Below are 19,701 nucleotides of genomic sequence, written 5' to 3'. Positions count from 1 at the left end.
CCCGCCATACACACAAGGAAAGAGCACAGCCTGAGGTGTTTGGTTTAGTCTTTTATTTGGCACAAAGGAGAAAGGGATCTGACACCAATTTAGCCTTTTGAGTGGGCAGAGCTCTGTCCACTCCCCTCTCACCCCAAACGAGCCCCTCTTCCAAGTTCAACTCTGCCCTGAAACCAGGATTTCCCAAGGATTTCATAGCCCTAAGACCCATCCCAGTAGTTAACCCTTCGTACTCTTCCGGTTCTCTGTCCCTTTCGAGAAAGCAGCCTTCCTTAGGGATGAAAGGCAACACAAACCCAGCCCTGACTGCAGCACCCCAGGGGCCTTCAGCCGCTACTGGATGTAGTGAGGGGGGAAGGGATAGGTGTGGGGGAACAGGTAAGGGGGGAGGCCCTTCCTAGAAGCCAGCCAGAGCTGAGAGAGGAAGGCTGAGAGTCTGGACAGTCCTGGTTCATGCTCCTGGGAGCCGCTTCGACACAGAAATGGGGGCTGTAGGGGCGTGCTTGGGGACGGCAAGGAAAAGTACAGATAAAAGGGAAGCTTGGGGAAATGAAATGGTGAGCTCGGCTGGCCGTGTTCATTGTATGGTGATGCGGAGGGGAGGTATGGGTGAGGGGCCAGCAGTGGCCGCATCCAGCCCCTAGACTCCACCAATCACCGGGTTGGCTTTGTGACTCCAAAACTTGTAAGTGAGGGGTGTGGGGTGGGAAGAGAAAACCTGAATAGAGGTCTGTGCTGTAGATTTTACTCTCGGGCTGGTGGCAAGACCAGAGTCATCTCTGACCACTTTTTAGATGCTCCCAGCCAACATGCCAGCACAGGGGAGGGTGACCCTTGGAAGGTCAGCGCCACCGCCCACTGTCCCCCCACCCCCCCGAGAAGTGGGCCTTTGCATTTGGGCCCAGGCCCCTGCCCTTCAGAGCTCCTCATGGACTCGCTCCTGGTCTTCGTCTGACTTCAGTTTGAGCTCCTCGACAGTGATCTTGCCATCCTGGTTGCGGTCCTGGTTCTGGAACATGTCTGCTATGGTCTTCTCTGGGTCCTGCCCAGGCATGAGGCGTCCTTTGCCCTCACTGACTTGAGCTTTGATGAAGGCGGAGAACTAGGAGCCAAGACAGCCGAGGGGAGAGGGGAGAGGGGAGTGAGGGTCTCGCCTGAGTGGCGGTGGGTGGCCTTGGGAAAGGCCCTGGGGCACAGGGAGGCACAGAGGAGAGAAGAGCAGGTGCTGGGGGCCAGGCAGAGGGTGGGTGTGGAGGACAGGCAGCATTGGGGGGGTGGGGTGGGTTGCATGAAGAAGAGGCAGGGACAGGGGACCTAAGGCGCAGTGACCCAGTGCAAGGGCAGAAACAGGCACAGACAGGACAACAGACGTAGACTGTGTTTGCTTCATGCCACCACACGGGGTGGTGGTTTCTGTTGGGGTGACCGCACGGAGTAAGCTCCTCACCCACCTCCTCCGGGGGGACCTCGCCATCCTTGTTGAGGTCCAGGCCTTCAAACAGGTTGACAGGAGGGTCCTCGTGCCACACAAACAGGTAGCCGGTGGGCAGCCCCTCCTCCCGAGACACCAGCTCCACCTCAAACAGCAGCACTGCGCTGCCCGGGACACCCCGGGCTGGAGGGAGGGAGGACAGAAGGAAAGCGTCCCGATCAGGCCAGGGTCTGAGCCCAGTGTGCTCCCTAGCCCACATGCCTCAGTTTCCCCTACTGGGCACACGGGATGTTTACAGAACCATTGGGAAGGCTTCCCTCACTCCTCCCACCAACCGCCCAGGCCCAAGGCGGGCGGGGGCAAAGGACCAGTCTGCCCCTCACCTCCGCTCTCTCCGTGCGCCAGGTGCGGGGGCACCACGAGCTGCCGCCTCTCTCCCACACACATGCCCTGCAGGCCCGTGTCCAGGCCTTCGATCACCTTATTGGCCCCCAGAGTAGCCTCCTGGGGGTCCCCGTAGTCGTGGCTGGGGCGGGGGGAGAGCAGATTCCCAGTTCAGCACCCATCCTCGTCCCAGGCAGGTTCACACCCCAGCGAGCCCGGCCCTCCCCGTTTCCCAGTCACTTCTGGTGCCCGCCCCACACAGCAGAGCGTGGGACCGACAGTTCAGAGATGGGGCGCCCTCCCCGTCTTGCCGCTGCCCCTGAAATGTAGCCTGGAGGGCTCCCCTCTCCCTGCTTTGGTTTCCCCCCCACAAACAGACCTCCAGACTGCCAGCCTCACCCTTCCAGTCCCGCCAGTAAAGAGTCTCAGCTCCTCGTGCCCCACCCCACGCTCGCTGGATGGGAACTTATGGGGGAAGCACGAGTGGAGGTGCTGGGGGACTCCCCACGCCTGGGCCCACCCACCTGCCCAGCCCTGGCCCCGCCCCGGACCCACGAGGAGAAGAGCTTGGTGCCATCCAGCAGGGAGCAGTTGTAGTGGTAGCGAACATAGTCCCCAGACTTGGCGGTCTCGTTGCAGGTCTCAGGGGGCCGGGACAGTATCTTGATTTCCACTGGATCCTCAGGGTTGTGGAAGTCAATGACGTGGACGTCAAAGATCAGCACCGCGGAGCCAGGGATCTTGTCTCCTGGGGCCAGAACGGGGAGTGGATCGGCTCAGAATCCAGGAGGGGCTGCTCAGGCCTCCACGGAGGCCCCTAGACCTTCCCCGCCCTGTGTTTTCCAACGAGGATGGGATGGGGTGTTCGTCCCCAGGGTCAATTCTTCTTCAGTACCTCTTGTGGGGGCGAGGGGAAGGGGAGGGGAGGGGAGGGCCATGCCAGTTAGAAAGCCCTTTACACACATCATCTCGCAACCTCCCAGTAACTTACCCTGTTGGTCAATGTCCTTAGTCCCATTTTACAGGTGAGGACACTGAGGCTTCCAGCAGAGCTGGGTCTCAAGTCCAGGTGCTTTCTTTCTTTCTTTTTTTTTTCTTTTCCTTTTTCAATCATCTTTTTCTCTCTTTTCTCTTTTTTATTAATAACTTATTTATTTTTCAATTTACATCCAAGTTAGTTAGCATAAGTCAAGTCCAGGTTTCTTTGCTTCCTAGGGCTACACTGTTTCTGTCCTCCCATAGCCACCCCCGCCTCCCCAGCTCAGGAGTCGGCTGCCCTTCTCCAGGATTGAAGGGAGAAGTGAGGGGAGGGCCCCTGGAGAAAAGGATGGAGTCTGTGTGGCAGAAGGTGGGTGGGTGATGGGTTTCGAGGTGAGAGGGGCAGAGCGGTGGCTGGACCGGCCCTGTGCTGGGGAGGTGGGGGAGCAGTCTGTGGAGCTGCCGAGGCGGTGACCGCGAGCACAGGGACATGCCTACCAGTCCCGTTCTCCCCATAGGCGAGGTGGGGGGGTATGGTGATCCTCCGGCGCTCCCCCATGCAGGCGCCCTGCAGCCCCTGGTCCATCCCTGGGATGATGTAGCCCCGCCCCACATAGGTGTTGTAGGTGTGGTTGCGGGAGTAGCTGCAATACAGGGCGGGGAGGGCGGGCCAGGGGGTCAAAGGGGCCCCTGCCCTTCCAGGCAGGATGGAGCCACCTCCAGCTGCAGCCCGGGTGACCCCAGATCCTGCCTCAGCTTCTTCGGCCTTCCTCCCGCCTCCCCACCACCAACCACACACCTGGAATCAAAGAGGGTGCCGTCCATCAGTGAGCCATTGTAGTGGTAACGCATGAAGTCTCCAGCCACAGCTCTCCGGACGCAGCCAGGAGGTAGCTCCAGTGTCTCCAGCTGGACGGTGTCCTTCGGATTGTGGACATCAATCAGTAGCACGTGGAAGACCAGGGAGGCCTGTGGGGGGATCACAGTCCCTGGGGAAGGGATAGACTTGAACCATACAAGTGGTACAACTGGAGAGCAAACCAGGGCTCCTTTTTGACTCAGGAAGGCCCATGTGGGCACCCTGTAAAAAGGTGCTAATTCTGCTCTCCAGAGACCTTTCCATACCCTCAGCAGCCCTGTTTCTTGCTCTCCCTGTAAGGCGTGAGCTGGATTTTCCCCCGGGCCACCACCAGCCCATCCTAAGTGATTGTGTGAATCAGAATAAAGCACCCCTTCTTAGTGAGATCACCACCAAGAGCTAGATTTCACCCCTACCCTACTTGCCTCCTTGGCTGAGTGCCCTTGTGCAGTACACAACCTGAATAACTGTATACGGCAGCCCTCTTCTGAGGAATCCCCGAGTCTCTGTCTGCCCTCACCATAGCCTTTCTCGCCATAGGCCAGGAACGGAGGGATGATGATCTTTCTTCTCTCTCCAGGACACATGCCCAGCAGCCCCTGATCCATGCCCTTGATCAGCCACCCAGAGCCGATGTAGGTGTCATAAGTGCCGCCCCTACTGTAGCTGCAGAGAATGAGGTAGAAGTGATGCTGCTGGAGATGGGAGAGGCCGGATGGGACCCGGACACCCTCCACATCATGCCACACAGTCCCCGGCCCCCCAGGACTCCCTCCAGCCCTCACCTGGTGTCAAAGGCAGTGCCATCCAGCAGCGTGCCATTGTAGTGGTAGCGGACAAAGTCGCTGTCCTGGACCGTGCGGGGACAGTGGGCTGGGTGCAGCAAGGTGCTCACCTGCACAGTGTCTGCCTTGTTCCACACATCCAGCAGGACCACATCGAAGTACAGGGTGGCATCCGGGGGAATGAGCCCCGCTGTGAGGGTCCAGCAGCCACAGCTCACGTTCGGTGCAGCTCCCCCAGACCCCTCGCCATGCCACGGTCCCTAGGGCCCCAGGACTCCCTCCGGCCCTTACCTTGTATCAGAGGCGGTACCACATTTGCTGCAGCCCCAGGGTGGTGGGTGGAATGGACATTTGAATGTCCAGCTTGGCCCCTCCCTCCACCACTCCTAGTGCCCCTTCTCCCTAGTCAAGCTTGGATCCCACCCAGGGCCCTGTCATCGCCTTTCCCCCGACTCCAGGGCCAGGGGGCTGAAATTCTAGTCCCAGACCTGCCCCTATCCACACTGCATATTCAGTGTGACCTGGGGCAAGTCTCTCTCCTGCTCTGCGCTTCAGTTTTCTGGCCCTGGGGTCCTCGATTCTGACTCCTGTCTCCTCCATCCCCGTGCGGGTGCCCCGACCCTTCTCACCCACACCGATGCTGCCGTAGCCCAGGTGGGGAGGCACAATGAGGCGTCGCCGCTCGTTGACACACATGCCCATGAGGCCTCGGTCCATGCCGGTGATGAGGCGCCCCACGCCCACCACGATGGCCACTAAGGTGCTTCGGTCATAGCTGGGGGAGAGCGGAAACAGATGGGAGACACTGGCCTCGGGCCTTGATCGCATACATGCACAGGTGCACGCACGCGTGCACGCACACACACACGCGCGTGCACACACACACACACACACACACACACACACACTCTCAAGCCCCCTCCCTATCACAGGTGTAGGTCCACATGCTTCTGTCTCGCCTTCATGCCTCCCCCTAGGTCAGCCATGACCCCCACCTTAACAGGATGGGCTGTTACACAAGAGGAGTCCCCCAGGAGGCCAGGAGCTTTTATTTGCCCGGGATAGGGGAGGGCTGTGCAGGCCCGGGAGCTACCACCATCTGCCGACAGCAAAGGGGTGCTAAAGGGGAAGGAAGCATTTATTGAGCATTTACGATGTGCCAGATAAATGCTTAGCCTGTTTTACAATCACCTACTTAATCCTTTCCCCTGTGAAATGGGCATTACTGTTTTCCTTGTTCTGAAAAAAAATTTTACATTTATTTTTGAGAGACAGCGTGTGCAGGGGAGGGCAGAGAGGGGGAGACAGAGGATCCGAAGTGGGCTCCAGGCTGACAGACAAGTCATGACCTGAGCTGAAGTTGAACGCTTAACCAGCTGAGCCACCCGGGGGGGTCCCTGTTTTCATTTTTCTTATGACAAAAATTGAGACAAGAGACTGAATGACTTGCCCAAGGTCACACAGCTAATATGCAGTCTGCTCAACTCCATGTTTGTGCCGCTGCACCAATGGCTTTTCCAGGGAAAGGAGGGGGAAACAGAGCTGAGTGAGGGTAGGGATTGGTTTCCAATTTTGGAAAGGCCTGTTCTAAAATTGCCATGGCTTTCATTTTTATTTTATTTTACTTCTATTCATTACTTTTTGTTGCAGTATAATCGACATACAAGATTTAGTTTCAGGTGTACAACAAAGTGATTTGACATTTACATACGAGATCATACTTATTGTGTAATAAGTGTAGTTAACATCTGTCACTGTCCAAAGTTAATACAATACTATTTTCTATACATTATATCCCCATGACTTATTTATTTTATAATTGGAAGTTTGTATCTCTTGACTTTTTTTTTAATTTTTTTTTTTATTTGACGTTTATTTATTTTTGAGACACAGAGAGACAGAGCATGAACTGGGGGAGGGTCAGAGAGAGAGGGAGACACAGAATCTGAAACAGGCTCCAGGCTCCAAGCTGTCAGCAGAGCCCAATGCAGGGCTCGAACTCACAGACTGTGAGATCATGACCTGAGCTGAAGTCGGTCGCCCAACTGACTGAGCCACCCAGGCGCCCCTGTATCTCTTGACTTTTATTGGCTTTTTTTTTTTTTTTAATTTTAGAGAGAGAGAGCTAGGGAGAGGGGCAGAGGGAGAGAGAGAGAGAGAGAGAGAGAGAGAGAGAGAAAGAGAGAGACTCTCAAGCAGGTTCCATGCTCAGTGCAGAACCTGATGTGGGGCTTGATCCCACAACCCTGGAATCATGACCTGAGCCCAAATCAAGAGTCAGAAGCTCAACTAACTGAGCCACCCAGGCACACCAGGCTTTTATTTGCTTTTAGCTACAGTTTTAAGTTTTCAGAAGTTAAGGGAGGATGGGAGATTTGTGTTTAAAACAATTTTTTTAATGTTTATTTATTTTTGAGAAAGTGCGCACAGATGGGGGAGGGGCAGAGAGATCAAGGGAGACAGAATCTGAAGCAGGTTCCAGGCTCCGAGCTGTCAACATAGAGCCCAACATGGGGCTTGAACTCACGAACCTCGAGATCATGACCTGAACCCAAGTTGGATGCTCAATGAACTGAGCCACCCAGGCGCCCCTAAAATTTGTTTCTATTATTTTATTTTTTACTGTTTTAATTGTTTATTTTCAAGAGAACATGCACACGTGAGAGTGGGGGAGTGGAGAAGAGGAGGGGCAAAGAGAGAGGGAGACAGAAGATCCGAAGAGGGCTCTGCAAGAACTGAACCAAGAGGGGCGCCTGGGTGGCTCAGTCAGTTAAGCCTCTGACTTCGGCTCAGGTCATGATCTCATGATTCGTGAGGTGGAGCCCAGCCACAGCGACAGGCTCTCAGCACAGAGCCTGCTTCAAATCCTGTCTCCCTCTCTGTCTGCCCCTCCCCCGTTTGGGCTCTCTCTCTCTTTCTCAAAAATGAAAAAAAAAAAAAAAAAAAAAAAAAAAAAAAAAAAGAAACATTAAAAAAAAGAACTGAGGGGCGCCTGGGTGGCTCGGTCGGTTAAGCGTCCGACTTCGGCTCAGGTCATGATCTCACGGTCCGTGAGTTCGAGCCCCGCGTCAGGCTCTGTGCTGACAGCTCGGAGCCTGGAGCCTGTTTCGGATTCTGTGTCTCTCTCTCTCTCTGCCCCTCCCCTGTTCATGCCCTGTCTGTCTCTGTCTCAAAAATAAATAAACGTTTAAAAAAAAAAAAAAAAAGAACCGAACCATGAGATTATGACCTGAGCCGAAGTTGGATGTTTAACTGACCCAGGCACCCCTAAATTATTTTATTTTTTTTCAAGTTTATGTATTTATTTATTTATTTATTTATTTAGTAATCTTTACCTCCAACATGGGGCTCGAACTCATGACTCCAAGATCAAGAGATGCATGTTCTTTTGACTGAGCCAGCCAGGCGCCCTGAGAGATTTTCATTTTGATCAAAGGGGTTAAGGGGTTAGGAAAGTCTTCCAAGCTCAGCACTGCACAAACTGGGGCCAGTCTGGCTCCTAGAGTCCCACCAAGGAAGTCATCCCCTGCTCCCAACCCCTCCCTGGCTTGGGCGGTGCTTCTGGCCACTGTCCACACCTCATTCTGCCCACTGAGCTGCTTCCTTCACGGTGCTCTTGTGAGGGCCCAAGCACTGCACAAAGTTCCTACCAGTTAAACATGATAAGGGCACTCAGTCCTCCCCAGAGTCAAGGCTAATCTAATGTTCCCTGAACTTGCCTTGGTATTTGCAGGCACTATGTGAAGTTCTTTCATTCATCATCTTGCTTAAGCCCTATTATCTGCCTTAGGAAGGGAGGACTTAATTTTCCGGATTGTTTTTCATCTCCATTTTTTCAGATAAGGAACATGAGGCTTAAAGAGGCCTAATTCCTTGTCCACGGTCATTGGCTGGATTTGAACCCAAGGTCTTGGACTCTGGAGTTCAAGTTCTTAACACACTGCCTGCCTTCCAAAGCCATGGAAGCTAATTTCCCGTGGGCTGAGTTGTGTGCTTTGGGAAAGGGTCTAAGAGGGACTGACTTCTAAGGATGCGGTGTGACTGGGACCTGAGGTTTAACCGAACAGCCCTGCCCTGCCCCCCACCAACAAAAGTGACTTGCCAGAGCAGACTAAAAGGCCTGATCGGATCAGAACCCCATCCTTCAAACCCCAAGCCTGGCAAGATGGGTGGCAGCACTGGCCTGATAGAGCTAAGATGGAGGGAGGTGGGGGGGCGGTGGTGCAGGGAGACCCAGAGAGGGAGGTACGAGAACCCTCCGGGAGCCCAGGGGGGGCAATGCCCAGCCATGTGACACGTAGACAGATAGGGTCCCTATCTGTCCCACACGGAGCTATGCCCTACACTCCTAGATCCATCCTGCTGTCTTACAATGTTCACCCTTCTTTAACATGCTGGTTGCTTATAACCCCCACCGCCTCCAAAAAAGTTCTATTGACTCTTCTCTGGTTACAAAGGCACTGAAACCTGGGGCTGGAACCAGAAGGGATTCAGCCCGGGTGGAAAGGGAGGGGGTCCCAGGCTGAGACCACTGGAGGATTCACATGCATCAGGGACCATGCCCTTCCCCCCAACGCTGGGGACCAGAACCTCCTCCCTGCCATGTCTTTAAATAAAGCACTGTTGAGTAAATAGAGCAGTTCACCTTGATCATCAAACACTTTGGGGAATGTGGGGAGTTTGTTGTGAAAGAAACTGGGGTCCTTTAAGAGGTGAGGGTTTGAAATTAAGGGCAGGGAAATCTTTGGGAAGATGGATGTCTGGGAGCCCCCAGCCTCAGGGTGCTGTGTTAGGGTTTAGGAGATCATGGAGTAAGTAGGGATGCAGACACATCCTCAAAGGGCAATTAGGGATCCCCAGGATAGAGACAGCCTGGCCCCAAGGGGAGGGGCGAGTCTGAGGGCACCCAACCCGTTACCTGGAGTCAAACTTCTTGCCATCCTCGAAAGTGCCGTTGTAGTGGTAGCGAACAAAGTCCCCCATCTGCACTTCCCGGGGACAGGTCCTGGGGATGTGGTACCTTTCGATGACTACATCTTCCAGGGGGCCCCCGGCCGGGCTAGCACGGCCCAGCCCCCTCCCCACTGCCTGTACCAGCAGCAGCAACAACTGCAGCAGGGGGAGCCGGAGGAAGGTGCGGCTGGGGGGCACCGTGCGGAACATAGTGCCTGGAGCTGGGACCGCCGGCAGTGAGGGCGAGCGAGGGAGTCGCCGCCGACAACCTCCTTTCCCCCTCCTCCCGGAGCTGGCTCCCCCCTTCCTGTCCTTGGTCCCCACCCCCGCCCTGGCTAGTCCACGTGGAATGGGGGCAGGGGAGAAAGAGCTGGCGGGGCGGAGGACGGAGGGTGGAATGGGAGGAGGGGGCAAGGCTGAGTGTAGGAGTCCAGGAATGCACCACAAAGAACTCCAGATCCAGATCCCCCCTCCCTATCTCCCGGGGCTCAGCGTCCTGGGGCCTCAGCCTGGGAGGGAGGTTCGGGAAAGCGGAAAAGTTGGAGCTGACCCCCATTAAAAGAAAAAAAAAAGAAAGAAAGAAAAAAAAAAGAAAAAAAAGTTCAGTGTCTTTTTTTCCCGAACCCCTGGGTCCTAAAGCCGGACTGAAGTATCCCTTGTTTCTTTCGTTGGCCTCCCCCCCAATTCTAGGCCTCTCCAGGTGGCTGGTGAGGCTCCAGAATCTGAGGGGGTGTCTCAGTACCCCCCCCACACACACACATCCCCACTGTCTCAGCGATGGCCTCTCCAGGATCGAGCTGCGTGGTCCCGCAAAAGCTGGACAGTCAGGACGATCCCGCGCGGGGATAGACATAGGTGGGCGGCAGCGAGAGTGATGTGTGCGGGGTGAAACCAGGAGTGCGCCTCCGTGTCGCGGACTGGAGCGGAGGGACACTAGAAGTGACTGCTTCAGGGCTAGGGGCGGAGAAGGAGCAGGAGGGACTCCGTAATGGAAAGAAGACCAGATGCCAAGGTTTGGGCAGAGTGGTGAAGGCGGCGCTCCCTCAATGTCTTGATCTTAAGGTGGGGGACTGTCTTTGCGTGGGGAGAGGCTTTGCGGGTCCCCTTCCCTGCGGGAAGCGTTCCTCCACCCACTTACCTTCTTTCAAGGGGAAGACCCCCCCCCCCCCCACCAAAGGGCAGGAGGTCGGCCAACGTAGGGGCCTCAGGGCCCCGGTGGGCCCCGTGCCCCTCGGGAGAGCTGACCCAGACCTCGACTCCGCCCTCCTGCCGTCGCTGCCGGGCGCTAAGACCCAGCGGGCGCCCCCGCCCGGCCCCCTCGGCGCCCCCGCCCGCCCGCGCGGCCTGGACGCCTCCTCGGCCGGGGAGAGCCGGCCGGCGCGGCGCGGCCATGGGGCGGGCGGCGTGGGGGCTGTTGTGGCTGCTGCTGGGCAGCGCCGCGGGGCAGTACGAGAAGTACAGCTTCCGGGGCTTCCCGCCCGAGGACCTGATGCCCCTGGCCGCGGCCTACGGGCACGCGCTCGAGCAGTACGAGGGCGAGAGCTGGCGCGAGAGCGCGCGCTACCTCGAGGCGGCGCTGCGGCTGCACCGGCTGCTGCGGGACAGCGAGGCCTTCTGCCACGCCAACTGCAGCGGCCCTGCGCCGCCCGCGGCCTCCTTCCCGGGGCCCGAGCCCGGCCCCGACGGCGGCCGCGGCGACGAGTGGGCCCGCGAGCTGCGGCTCTTCGGCCACGTCCTGGAACGCGCCGCCTGTCTGCGGCGCTGCAAGCGGACGCTGCCCGCCTTCCAGGTGCCCTACCCGCCGCGGCAGCTGCTGCGCGACTTCCAGAGCCGCCTGCCCTACCAGTACCTGCACTACGCGCTGTTCAAGGTGGGTGCCTTCCCCTGCGCCCCCACCCCCCACCCCCGCGACCCACCGGCCCCACCCGGGCTCCCCCAGTCCCGGATCCTCCCGCCCTGCCTCGCCCTCCTCCAGCCCCGCCGCGCCCCCGGTCCTGGAGCCACCGTCCCATCTCGCCCCCCTAGGCCGGGTGCCCCTCGCCCCTGGCGCCCCCTGTCCCGCCTCGTCTCCTGGGCGCAGCTGGGGCGCGTCGTTCGGAGCCGGCATCTGGTTCCGTCCGGTCTCGGAGCAGCATCGATCGCACAACCAAGGACAGCCAAGCCCTCTTGTGCACTCAGGGCTTCAATCTCTGGCCCTTCCGACCCTCTCTGTCCCTGTCCCGCAGGCTAACCGGCTGGAGAAGGCGGCGGCCGCGGCCTACACCTTCCTCCAGAGGAACCCGAAGCACGAGCTAACCGCCAAGTATCTCAGCTACTACCGGGGGCTGCTGGACGCCGCCGAGGAGCCCTTCACGGACTTGGAGGCTCAGCCCTATGAGGTGGGCTGGAGGGGTAGGGCTGGCCCTGACGCTCCTTCCTGACCACCGTTCCCCCGCCCCCCGTGGGGCTTGTACCGGAGGGGAGGTGTTGGGGGTCTCCCTGACCCCTCTGACGCACCCCTCTAGGCGGTGTTCCTCAGGGCCGTGAAGCTCTACAACAGCGGAGACTTCCGCAGCAGCACCGAGGACATGGAGCGGGCCCTGGCTGAGTACCTGGCCGTTTTTGCCCGGTGTCTGGCTGGCTGTGAGGGGGCCCACGAGCAGGTGGACTTCAAGGACTTCTACCCTGCCATAGCAGGTATTCCCCTCCCCCTCCAGATCCGTGTGGGTGACCCTCTCACCCACAGGGCCCTGCTTCCCAGCGCTCCTAAGGCCTCTTAACGTGTAAGTATTCATCCCATACGCGTGTATGGAGCACCCAGGAGGTTCTTGGGAGGTGCACAGAAGTAAGGTGTTATCCCTGCCCTGGGAGCCTTCAGTCAGTGAGAAAGGCTACAGTCCTGAGTGTCCAAGGTGCTAGGCGTTGGTGCAGAGAGGTGGTGACATCCCAAAAAGGCCTGAGGACGTTGGTTTCACAGGCCTCAGGCGGAGGGCAGTACAGGTGCAAAGGTGCCGTGGTCATGTGTACAGAAACAGCCCAGCAGGTGTGTGCAGAAGGCAGTTTGTGGCCAGAAATCGCACCTGGTTAGGGATCCCTGACCACGGGGTGCCTCAGCGGGGACAGAAAGAACTCTCCTGAGCTTCTCTACCTAGGCTTCCCACCTCCAAACCTCATCTGCCTCAGAATGCCCCAACTCCCTCCGGTTTTGGGGTGGGGGTGAGCTGCGGGGGTGGTAAGGTGGCCCAGGCCACAGTAGTTGCCCTCAGCACTGCCCTTTGTATCCTGAGCCAAGTCTTTACTGGCATTATCTCCTGTGGTGGCATCGGCTGGGCAGGCACCAGCTCCTCACCACTGCCTCCCACCCCCTAGATCTCTTTGCAGAATCCCTGCAGTGCAAGGTGGACTGTGAGGCCAACTTGACCCCCAACGTGGGCGGCTATTTCGTGGAGAAGTTCGTGGCCACCATGTATCATTACCTGCAGTTTGCCTACTACAAGTGTGAGCATCCTGGTGGGCTTGGGATGGGGGGGGGGAGAGAAAGCATTGCCCTGAGAGTTTTACAGGGTCGTGGGGAGCCGTCCCTCATATGTGAGGACCCTGCGTGACGGCAGGGAAGGCTGGGGGTGGCAAACAGGTGAGAGGAGGGGAAGGAACAAAGAGCAACCTTAGGAGAATTCAGAAACCTCTTGGGTAAATGGGTAGCCAACGACTCCACCACAGTCGACAGTTTACAAAGGCCTACCACATCTGTTGATCTCACTTGGTGCTTTCACCCATCCCCTGCAGCTGACATTACGGGACCCATTTTTCAGATGAGGAAACTGAGGCTCATAGAGCTCAAGGGGCCATTAGTCACATGGCCAATGAAAAGTAGCACCAGGATTTATGGCTCTCCTCGTCTGGGGGAGAGCCTGGCATCCACGGGGGCCGGGATTGACGAACTCCAGAGTTCTTGCCATGCAGAGCTGCCAAAATTCAGATGGAGGCTGGAGTTGGAGTGGAGGAGCTAAGGACCAAGGGGCCAGGAGACCATTCATGGGTCCGTTGGTGAAGAGGTTGAGGGCAAGGCTGCTGGGCTTTCATTCTCAAGTGCCATTATTCTCCAGCTGTGTGAGCTTGAGCAGTTTACCTAACCTCTCTGTACCTCAGATTTCTTGTCTGTATATTGGGGATGATGATAATGGTGAGGCTTAAATGAGTTACACGGGCTTGGCACGTGGTAAGTGCCCAGTACATTCTAGCTTGCATTATCATTTGGGTGGGGTGAAGGGGCCAAAAGATACTGTGGGGGGGGGGGGGACAGCTGGGGAGCCAGGAGCACTGGACTGAAGTGAGAAAGGGGGACGGTCTAGGAAGGGCTTGTCCCTGAAGGCGGGGAAGTGCGGGGGCTACTCCTCACTCCTGTCCTGCCCGCAGTGAATGACGTGCGCCAGGCCGCCCGCAGCGCCGCCAGCTACATGCTCTTCGACCCTGACGACAGTGTCATGCAGCAGAACCTGGTGTATTACCGCTTCCACCGGGCTCGCTGGGGCCTGGAGGAGGAGGACTTCCAGCCCCGGGAGGTGGGCACTGCCTTTGGAGGCACTCTTGGGACAGGTGGTTTTAAAAAAAAAAAAATTCTGGCTTCTTTGGAAGGCAGGGTGGGAAGTGAAAAGAAAGACTATGGGTGGTGATTGGAGTCCTGGGTTCAAAGCCAGCCCCACCCGCTGAACGGGCCTGGGAACATTACTGATCCTTGCTGAATATGTTGCCTCACCTACACAATGGTAGCACAGCGCCCAGGCTGTGGGAGGTGCAAAAATACCCGTCCATTACCACCTGCTCCCCTCCCCACCCTCACCACTCTCACTGCTGGCTTTTGCCCTCCTTCCCAGGGACTCCCTAGCTTGGACCCACTAAGGAAACCCCCGGGAATCTAGGGCAAGACTGGCAGCCATGGGGCACATGGTGCCACCCTTGATTTCCTTACTAGTGGCAGACATTGCTAATCGATTAAGGAGCTCTTTCTAACAGAGCCCTCCCAATCCTCCCTAACCTCTCCAAACAGCTATGATTTTTCAGTCAGCATGTGACTGATACCTGTTCCTTGCTCGTTGAGCTGAAAAAGCGTGCGGGGTGGGGGGGGGACCCAGATCCCAACTTGGCTCCTCTACCATCTGGCGGCAGGCTCTGGCTTACCTCACTTTCCCCCCCTTCCTCTCAGGAGGCCACGCTCTACCACAATCAGACAGCAGAGCTTCGGGAACTGCTGGAGTTCGCACATATGTACCTGCAGCCAGATGATGAGGTAAGTGGCCACCTGCTCTCTAGGCTGGGCCATGGCGGGGACCCTTGATCTCTTCCTGGAGGGCCTCTGTGCCAAAGCTCGGCCCTACCTCCGGGGGCAGTCAGCTGCTCCTTATCTATACCTGCTCTTTGCTCCCCACTCAGTGTTCTCATGCTCTCCTTCTCTGCGTGTCTGAATGTTGCCACATAACTCCCCCAGCCCAGCCCAAGTGGAGCTCCTCCGGGAAGCCCTCCCTGCATGTTCTGGCTCTGCCTTCTGGGCTTGCAACACCAACTGTGACCCTCTGTGCCTCCCTGGCCCTGGAGTTACTTGCAGCCCTGATCCATCCCTTCTCCAGCCAGTCTCTCAGAGGCTCGTGCTTTGGGATGGGGGGCCAGGTTATTCCCAGCTTTTCCACAGCGTCTGCCCCAGAGCTGGCACCGGGAAACTGAGTTTGAATGAACCAGTGAATGAATGAATGCCGGTGCCAGGAAGGAAGGACTGAAGTGTGATCCCTTGATCCTGAATGAGGGTTTGGGAGTCCAAATTTCTGTGAGGTGTGGCTGCTCGGCGCTTATTTATTTATCCATCCCCCACTTTGTTCACTCACCCGTGCCCCCACTCATCACGCATGGGGGAGGGGCTACGCTGTTTGCACCCTGGCTTTGGTGACAGCCAGACTTGGCCCCTCTGCTTACCAGCTGGGCAGCCTCCAGGCAAGTCTCAGGTAGCTCTTGAACTTCGGTTCCTGCATCTCGAATGGGGAGGGTGATGCCGGTGTCACAGCATTGTGGTGACCGTGAAATGAGATCAAGTATGGAAAGCATCTTCCCCAGAGCTGGCCCAGAGCAGGTGCTCGGTGGATGGTGGCCATTTTTATTACACTTATTTGTGGCCTGCTGTTTGCCAGACAGTGTGTGGGGCTGGGGTAAGTTGATGAAAAGGTACAGTCCCCTTCTCAAGCAGCTCACAGTCTAGTTGGGGAGGCACAAACAGTGCTCGGGAGAGGTCAGCACGGGGCACCAGAGGAGGGCTCCAGATCCAGCCAGGGTCATCGGCCATGGCTGAATCCTGGAGCTGATGCCTGGCATTGGTGAGTCAACGAGAGCGATCCAGGCACGGGGTGGGGGTGGGGGGGCAACCGTGTTTCTGGCCAAGAAATTGCATGAGCAGACAGCATGCAGGGAGTAGCAGCATCCGCTATGGCTATGGAATTTATGCTTAAAAGGATGGCCTTGGAGAAAGCAGTGCTCACGCTAACATTGACTCTCTGTCGGGGGAGCCCCATACATCGGTGCGGGGAGTGGCAGTTTGGGAATGGGACCTTGTGGGAGAAACCCTCAGATCAGTCCTGTGTGGGATCTTGAGACTGGGGAAGGAGGGGCTTTGGGGGCTGAGATGGGATGGGGGGCCCCTCGGCCAGGAAGGGAGCCGGTCTGGGTTTGTGCCTGCTGTGACCTCCTTTCTTTCCCTACCCTGGGGCTGCTGTAGATGGAGCTGGAAGAGACAGTGCCGCCTGGGGAGCCCAAGGATCCCCCATCCGATGCCGAGTTCGAGGGGGAGGGGGACTACGAGGAGGGCATCTATGCTGACTGGTGGCAGGAACCGGATGCCAAGGGTGATGAGGCGGAGGCCGGTCAGTGACTCGAGTCGGGGTGGAGGGTGGGGATGCGACCTGGGATGGAGGTTGGCCACAGAAGGATCCACACACTGGGCTGCAGAGGCAGTCGGAGCGCCAGGACCTCCCGCCTCGGGGGGCTTCTAGCCTATTAGCCACCCCTGTCCCACTTTGTGTGTGAGGGGGTGGCATCCTTCTCAGAGCCAGGACCAGCTGAGACCTGTCCTAGGGAGCCTCGCTCCTGCCTGCCCCCTTGTCCCCAGGACAGCCCCCAGATGCTCTTTGGGAGTGGGTGGGGGGACTAACCTGGTGCTCCCTCCTTTGCTTTTCAGAGCTGGAGCCTGAACTAGCATGAGAAGAGAGCTACCCTTGCACCCCTGAATTGCTGGGGAAGCCTGGGCCCAATGGGACCACCCTTACCAGCCTGGGCAGCAGCAAGAACTATTTATTAAAAACGTAAAATGGACATAGCTGACCAGGCCCCATCCGGTCCCACCTGTGAGCGCTGCTCCCCGGGTCCCTCCTGTCTCCTCTCTGGGTCTCTGGACCCCAAGTTGGTGGTGCTACAGCTGCTGATGGCCCTTCCTCCTCCCCAGGGCTCTCCTCACCCGGACAGTCTCCTGAAGAAGGTTCCTGCTCCTCCAAGTTGGGGTCTCAGCCTGAATTTCAGAGACAGCAGAGGGGCAGCCAGTGTCACGAAGAGCACTGGACCAGGAGTCCAGTGGTTTCTGGCACGCTGGCAGTGGGTGCTCAATAAAAGTTTCTTGTTGAATGAACTGCAGCACCTGGGTTCCAGGCTCCCCTGGGCTGAGGGTGCAGATCCTTCCTTGCCTCCCTCTGCGTCCATCTCCCCTCATCTGTAAATAAGTGGTGGGCGAGGGGGCCAAAGGCACAGTTTTGGCCTCGGGGGACCCTGGGTGGTTGTGAGAGCAGAGTGCAATTGCAGATCTGCCACCAGGGGGCGTGAGCACACAGTTCCTTTCCTGGTCCCTGGAAGATGGTTTCAGATTTCTAACATGGGTTGTGCTGTATTTTCCTAGTCCAGCATTACTTCCCCTCAGGGAGTGTGGTGAGCGTTGGCAGGGGGCTAAGGACATTTACTTCCGGTTTTTACTTTCAGGCATTTACTGACCCAGGTTCTCTAGGGTCTGAGCGAGCAAGCCCTGCCTTGCTGTGTGCCCATTCTCCCATTCCTCAGCAGAGGTTGGGGCTCCATCGGAACAGCCAGAGGGGCTCTAAGGACACAGTCTGATAACATGAGACCTAATGGTGGCATTGGGACTGCCAGATCCTCTTGCCCAATCTTGCTTCAGCTCCAGGGGGGCAGAGAGTCCTGAGGTGCAGAGGTAAGGATGATTTCAGGTGGCTGTTCGGCGCTGTGACTCACCAGCGTCCTCCTCATGTTCCACAGTGGGAAGGTGGGGGCAAAAAGGGCCTCTCTGGAGAGGGACCCTGGGCCAGGACACGGCAGGTAACAGTTCTGCCCGATTCCCCATGTTTCAGGCCGCCCCGGGGGGGCAAGGTGCTGTAGGAGGCTTCTTTTGCTACTGGAGGGTGGAGCTGATGCTGGGAAGGCCCAGTTCTCACTGCCCACACCCCTGCCTTCCCTACTGATGGGCCAGGGGACCTGTTCTGGGCCCTGCCCATCTCTGTGCCCGGGAGGACTCTCTGCCTCACCCCAAACCCCTCCCCTGGGTCTTTGGTGGAGACAAAGACAGGAAGGCCAGAGTCGGGCTGCAGCAGGGCTGGGTCAAGGCTGAGGGCACCGGTGACCTCACTCCCTTCTCTCCACGTAGGTGGGTCTAAAGTGGCAGCGTCTCCTCAGAGCTCCCGGGTGCCAGGGTGGCCCTGCCCCGCCCCACCCCTTTCTAGCTGCTGTGCTGTCAGCTTCCACCGAGGCCCCGCCCCCTGGTTCTGGGAGGGGCTGCCCTTGGGGCTGGCACTGCGGAGGAGGGGAGCTGGGATGCGCTGGAGCGTGCCTGCTGTGAGTAGGAGCTTTGGAATCTGGACAGCTGGGTGTGAGTCTGAAAGGGTGTGTGTTCAGGAGCGAGAAGGTCTGTGTCTTGTGTGCTGCGTGGATGTGTGGGTCTGGGTGTGAGCCTGTGAGCCTGTGTACCTGTGTCTGAGAATATCTGTGGCAGTTTGGGGGGTGACTGTATTTCTGCACATGAGCGTGCACATTCATGAATGTGTTTCTAGAGGGGTTTGCTCACTCAGCACACGTTTATTTGTTTTAAGTTTATTTATTTTGAGAGAGAGAGCATGCACAAGTGGGGTAGGGGCGGAGAAAGGGAGAGAGAATTCCAAGCAGACTCCACACTGTCAGCACAGAGCCCAACACGGGGCTCGATCTCATAAACCATGAGATCATGACCTGAACCGAAATCAGGAATTGGACGCTCAACCGACTGAGCCACCCAGGTGCCCCTCAGCACATATTTATTGAGCACCTAGTATGTGCTAAGCCCACTGTAGGTTGCTGGGCTTAGCAGCCCACTGTAAGAGTGGGCCAAGCAGACTAAGCACCCTGCCTTCATGGAGCTTATGTTCCAGCAGGGAGCTATGCAATAAGCAATAGGTGTTATAATAAATAAGTTACATGACTAGTCTGATAAATCAAGACAGGAAAATAGAGCTGGGTAGGAGGGAAGGGGAGACCTGAGGGGTGGCCATTTAAGACGTGTGTTGTGTGTGTCTAAGTGTGCGTCTGCGAGTGGCTTCTCTGAGCATGTGGTGGCGAGACAGAGTGCGGGTGTGTCGGGGATGTCCCCAGCTCCTGCCTAGATGCTCCCCCCACGTCCAGGCTGTTGCCCAGGCCCTGTAGCCCCGTGTCCCTTACTCAGCTCTCCTTTCCTAGGCAGCCACCAGCCCCTCCCGCCTCTCCCTGATGCCAGCGTCTCCCCATTGCCAGGCCAGCTCCCCAAACCGGTGAGACCGAGTCCCAGCGTGGGCCCTCCAGCCCATTCTCCCAACCCCACCCCGTGGGGATGCCCTCGCCTCCTCCCCATCTGTCTCACCTGTTCCCTCCTTACCCTACCCCCCACCACCCCACCCAGCACCTCATCAGTCATAGCATCTGTAGTATAATGGGTAGAAGGTTAGGGAAGGCCAAAAAGGCACGGGGGATGATGACCTCACACAGTAGGGCCAGACAGATGCCACAGAGGTGCCCAGACCCGGAAAGACCCCATCCTAAGGCGAGCATCACTGCTACGATGTAGCAAGTGCCCACCACGTGCTGGGCACTCAGCAGGTGCTCCAAACAGTCTTGTGACATAGATAGCAATTCCCTTGTGCTACAGGTGAGGCTGAGGAACGAGAAGCACCTTGTCCAAGGTTCCTTAAGTTGAGTGGTGGCTGAGCTGGGTTTGAAACTGTTCTCCCCCAAATCAGTGCTGCTCAGAGAAAGAGAAAGGTGTCGGCTTTGGGGCGAGATGTGTGGACAAA

General features: G+C 57.5%; 2 protein-coding genes across 3 annotated transcripts; one reads left to right on the top strand and one right to left on the bottom strand.

Annotated features, from left to right (window-relative positions):
* Positions 1-38: 38 nt before the first annotated feature.
* FKBP10 (FKBP prolyl isomerase 10) lies at positions 39-10,472 on the bottom strand. Its single transcript, XM_043584475.1, has 10 exons — positions 9,357-10,472; positions 5,068-5,213; positions 4,439-4,628; positions 4,174-4,319; positions 3,594-3,783; positions 3,293-3,438; positions 2,372-2,564; positions 1,816-1,958; positions 1,452-1,615; positions 39-1,102 (listed from the first exon to the last, which is right to left on the bottom strand). Exons 1-10 carry the CDS (start codon positions 9,599-9,601, stop codon positions 917-919), a joined length of 1,749 nt encoding a protein of 582 aa, XP_043440410.1. The 5' UTR covers positions 9,602-10,472; the 3' UTR covers positions 39-916.
* Positions 10,473-10,703: 231 nt separating this feature from the next.
* Positions 10,704-17,030, top strand: P3H4 (prolyl 3-hydroxylase family member 4 (inactive)). Of its 2 annotated transcripts, XR_006297889.1 has the most exons (9): positions 10,738-11,261; positions 11,617-11,769; positions 11,896-12,067; positions 12,740-12,868; positions 13,787-13,932; positions 14,574-14,657; positions 16,128-16,272; positions 16,587-16,752; positions 16,851-17,030. XR_006297889.1 is itself a non-coding variant. In XM_043584476.1 (8 exons), the coding sequence occupies exons 1-8, from the start codon at positions 10,782-10,784 to the stop codon at positions 16,607-16,609; spliced, it is 1,332 nt and encodes a 443-aa protein (XP_043440411.1). In that variant the 5' UTR covers positions 10,704-10,781; the 3' UTR covers positions 16,610-17,030. The 2 variants fall into 2 exon arrangements, 1 of the variants encoding a protein (XP_043440411.1); XM_043584476.1 differs by having other exon boundaries at positions 10,704-11,261; positions 16,587-17,030.
* Positions 17,031-19,701: the final 2,671 nt, after the last annotated feature.

This window comes from Prionailurus bengalensis, chromosome E1, assembly GCF_016509475.1.
Source record: "Prionailurus bengalensis isolate Pbe53 chromosome E1, Fcat_Pben_1.1_paternal_pri, whole genome shotgun sequence".
In the NCBI taxonomy this organism is placed as follows: Eukaryota; Metazoa; Chordata; class Mammalia; order Carnivora; family Felidae; genus Prionailurus; species Prionailurus bengalensis.
Note: the sequence above shows the minus strand (reverse complement) of the source record. Positions and strands in the feature narration are given on the sequence as shown.

Excerpts from the sequence above, each read along its gene's own strand:
- FKBP10 (XM_043584475.1), bottom strand. The coding sequence starts at position 9,601 with ATGTTCCGCACGGTGCCCCCCAGCCGCACCTTCCTCCGGCTCCCCCTG. Across the intron at positions 2,565-3,292 it reads CTATGGGGAGAACGGGACTG|GAGACAAGATCCCTGGCTCC; the intron begins GTAGGCATGTCC and ends TTCTGGCCCCAG. Across the intron at positions 1,103-1,451 it reads GCGAGGTCCCCCCGGAGGAG|TTCTCCGCCTTCATCAAAGC; the intron begins GTGGGTGAGGAG and ends CTTGGCTCCTAG.
- P3H4 (XM_043584476.1), top strand. The coding sequence starts at position 10,782 with ATGGGGCGGGCGGCGTGGGGGCTGTTGTGGCTGCTGCTGGGCAGCGCC. Across the intron at positions 13,933-14,573 it reads AGGACTTCCAGCCCCGGGAG|GAGGCCACGCTCTACCACAA; the intron begins GTGGGCACTGCC and ends CCTTCCTCTCAG. Across the intron at positions 16,273-16,586 it reads GGGTGATGAGGCGGAGGCCG|AGCTGGAGCCTGAACTAGCA; the intron begins GTCAGTGACTCG and ends TTTGCTTTTCAG.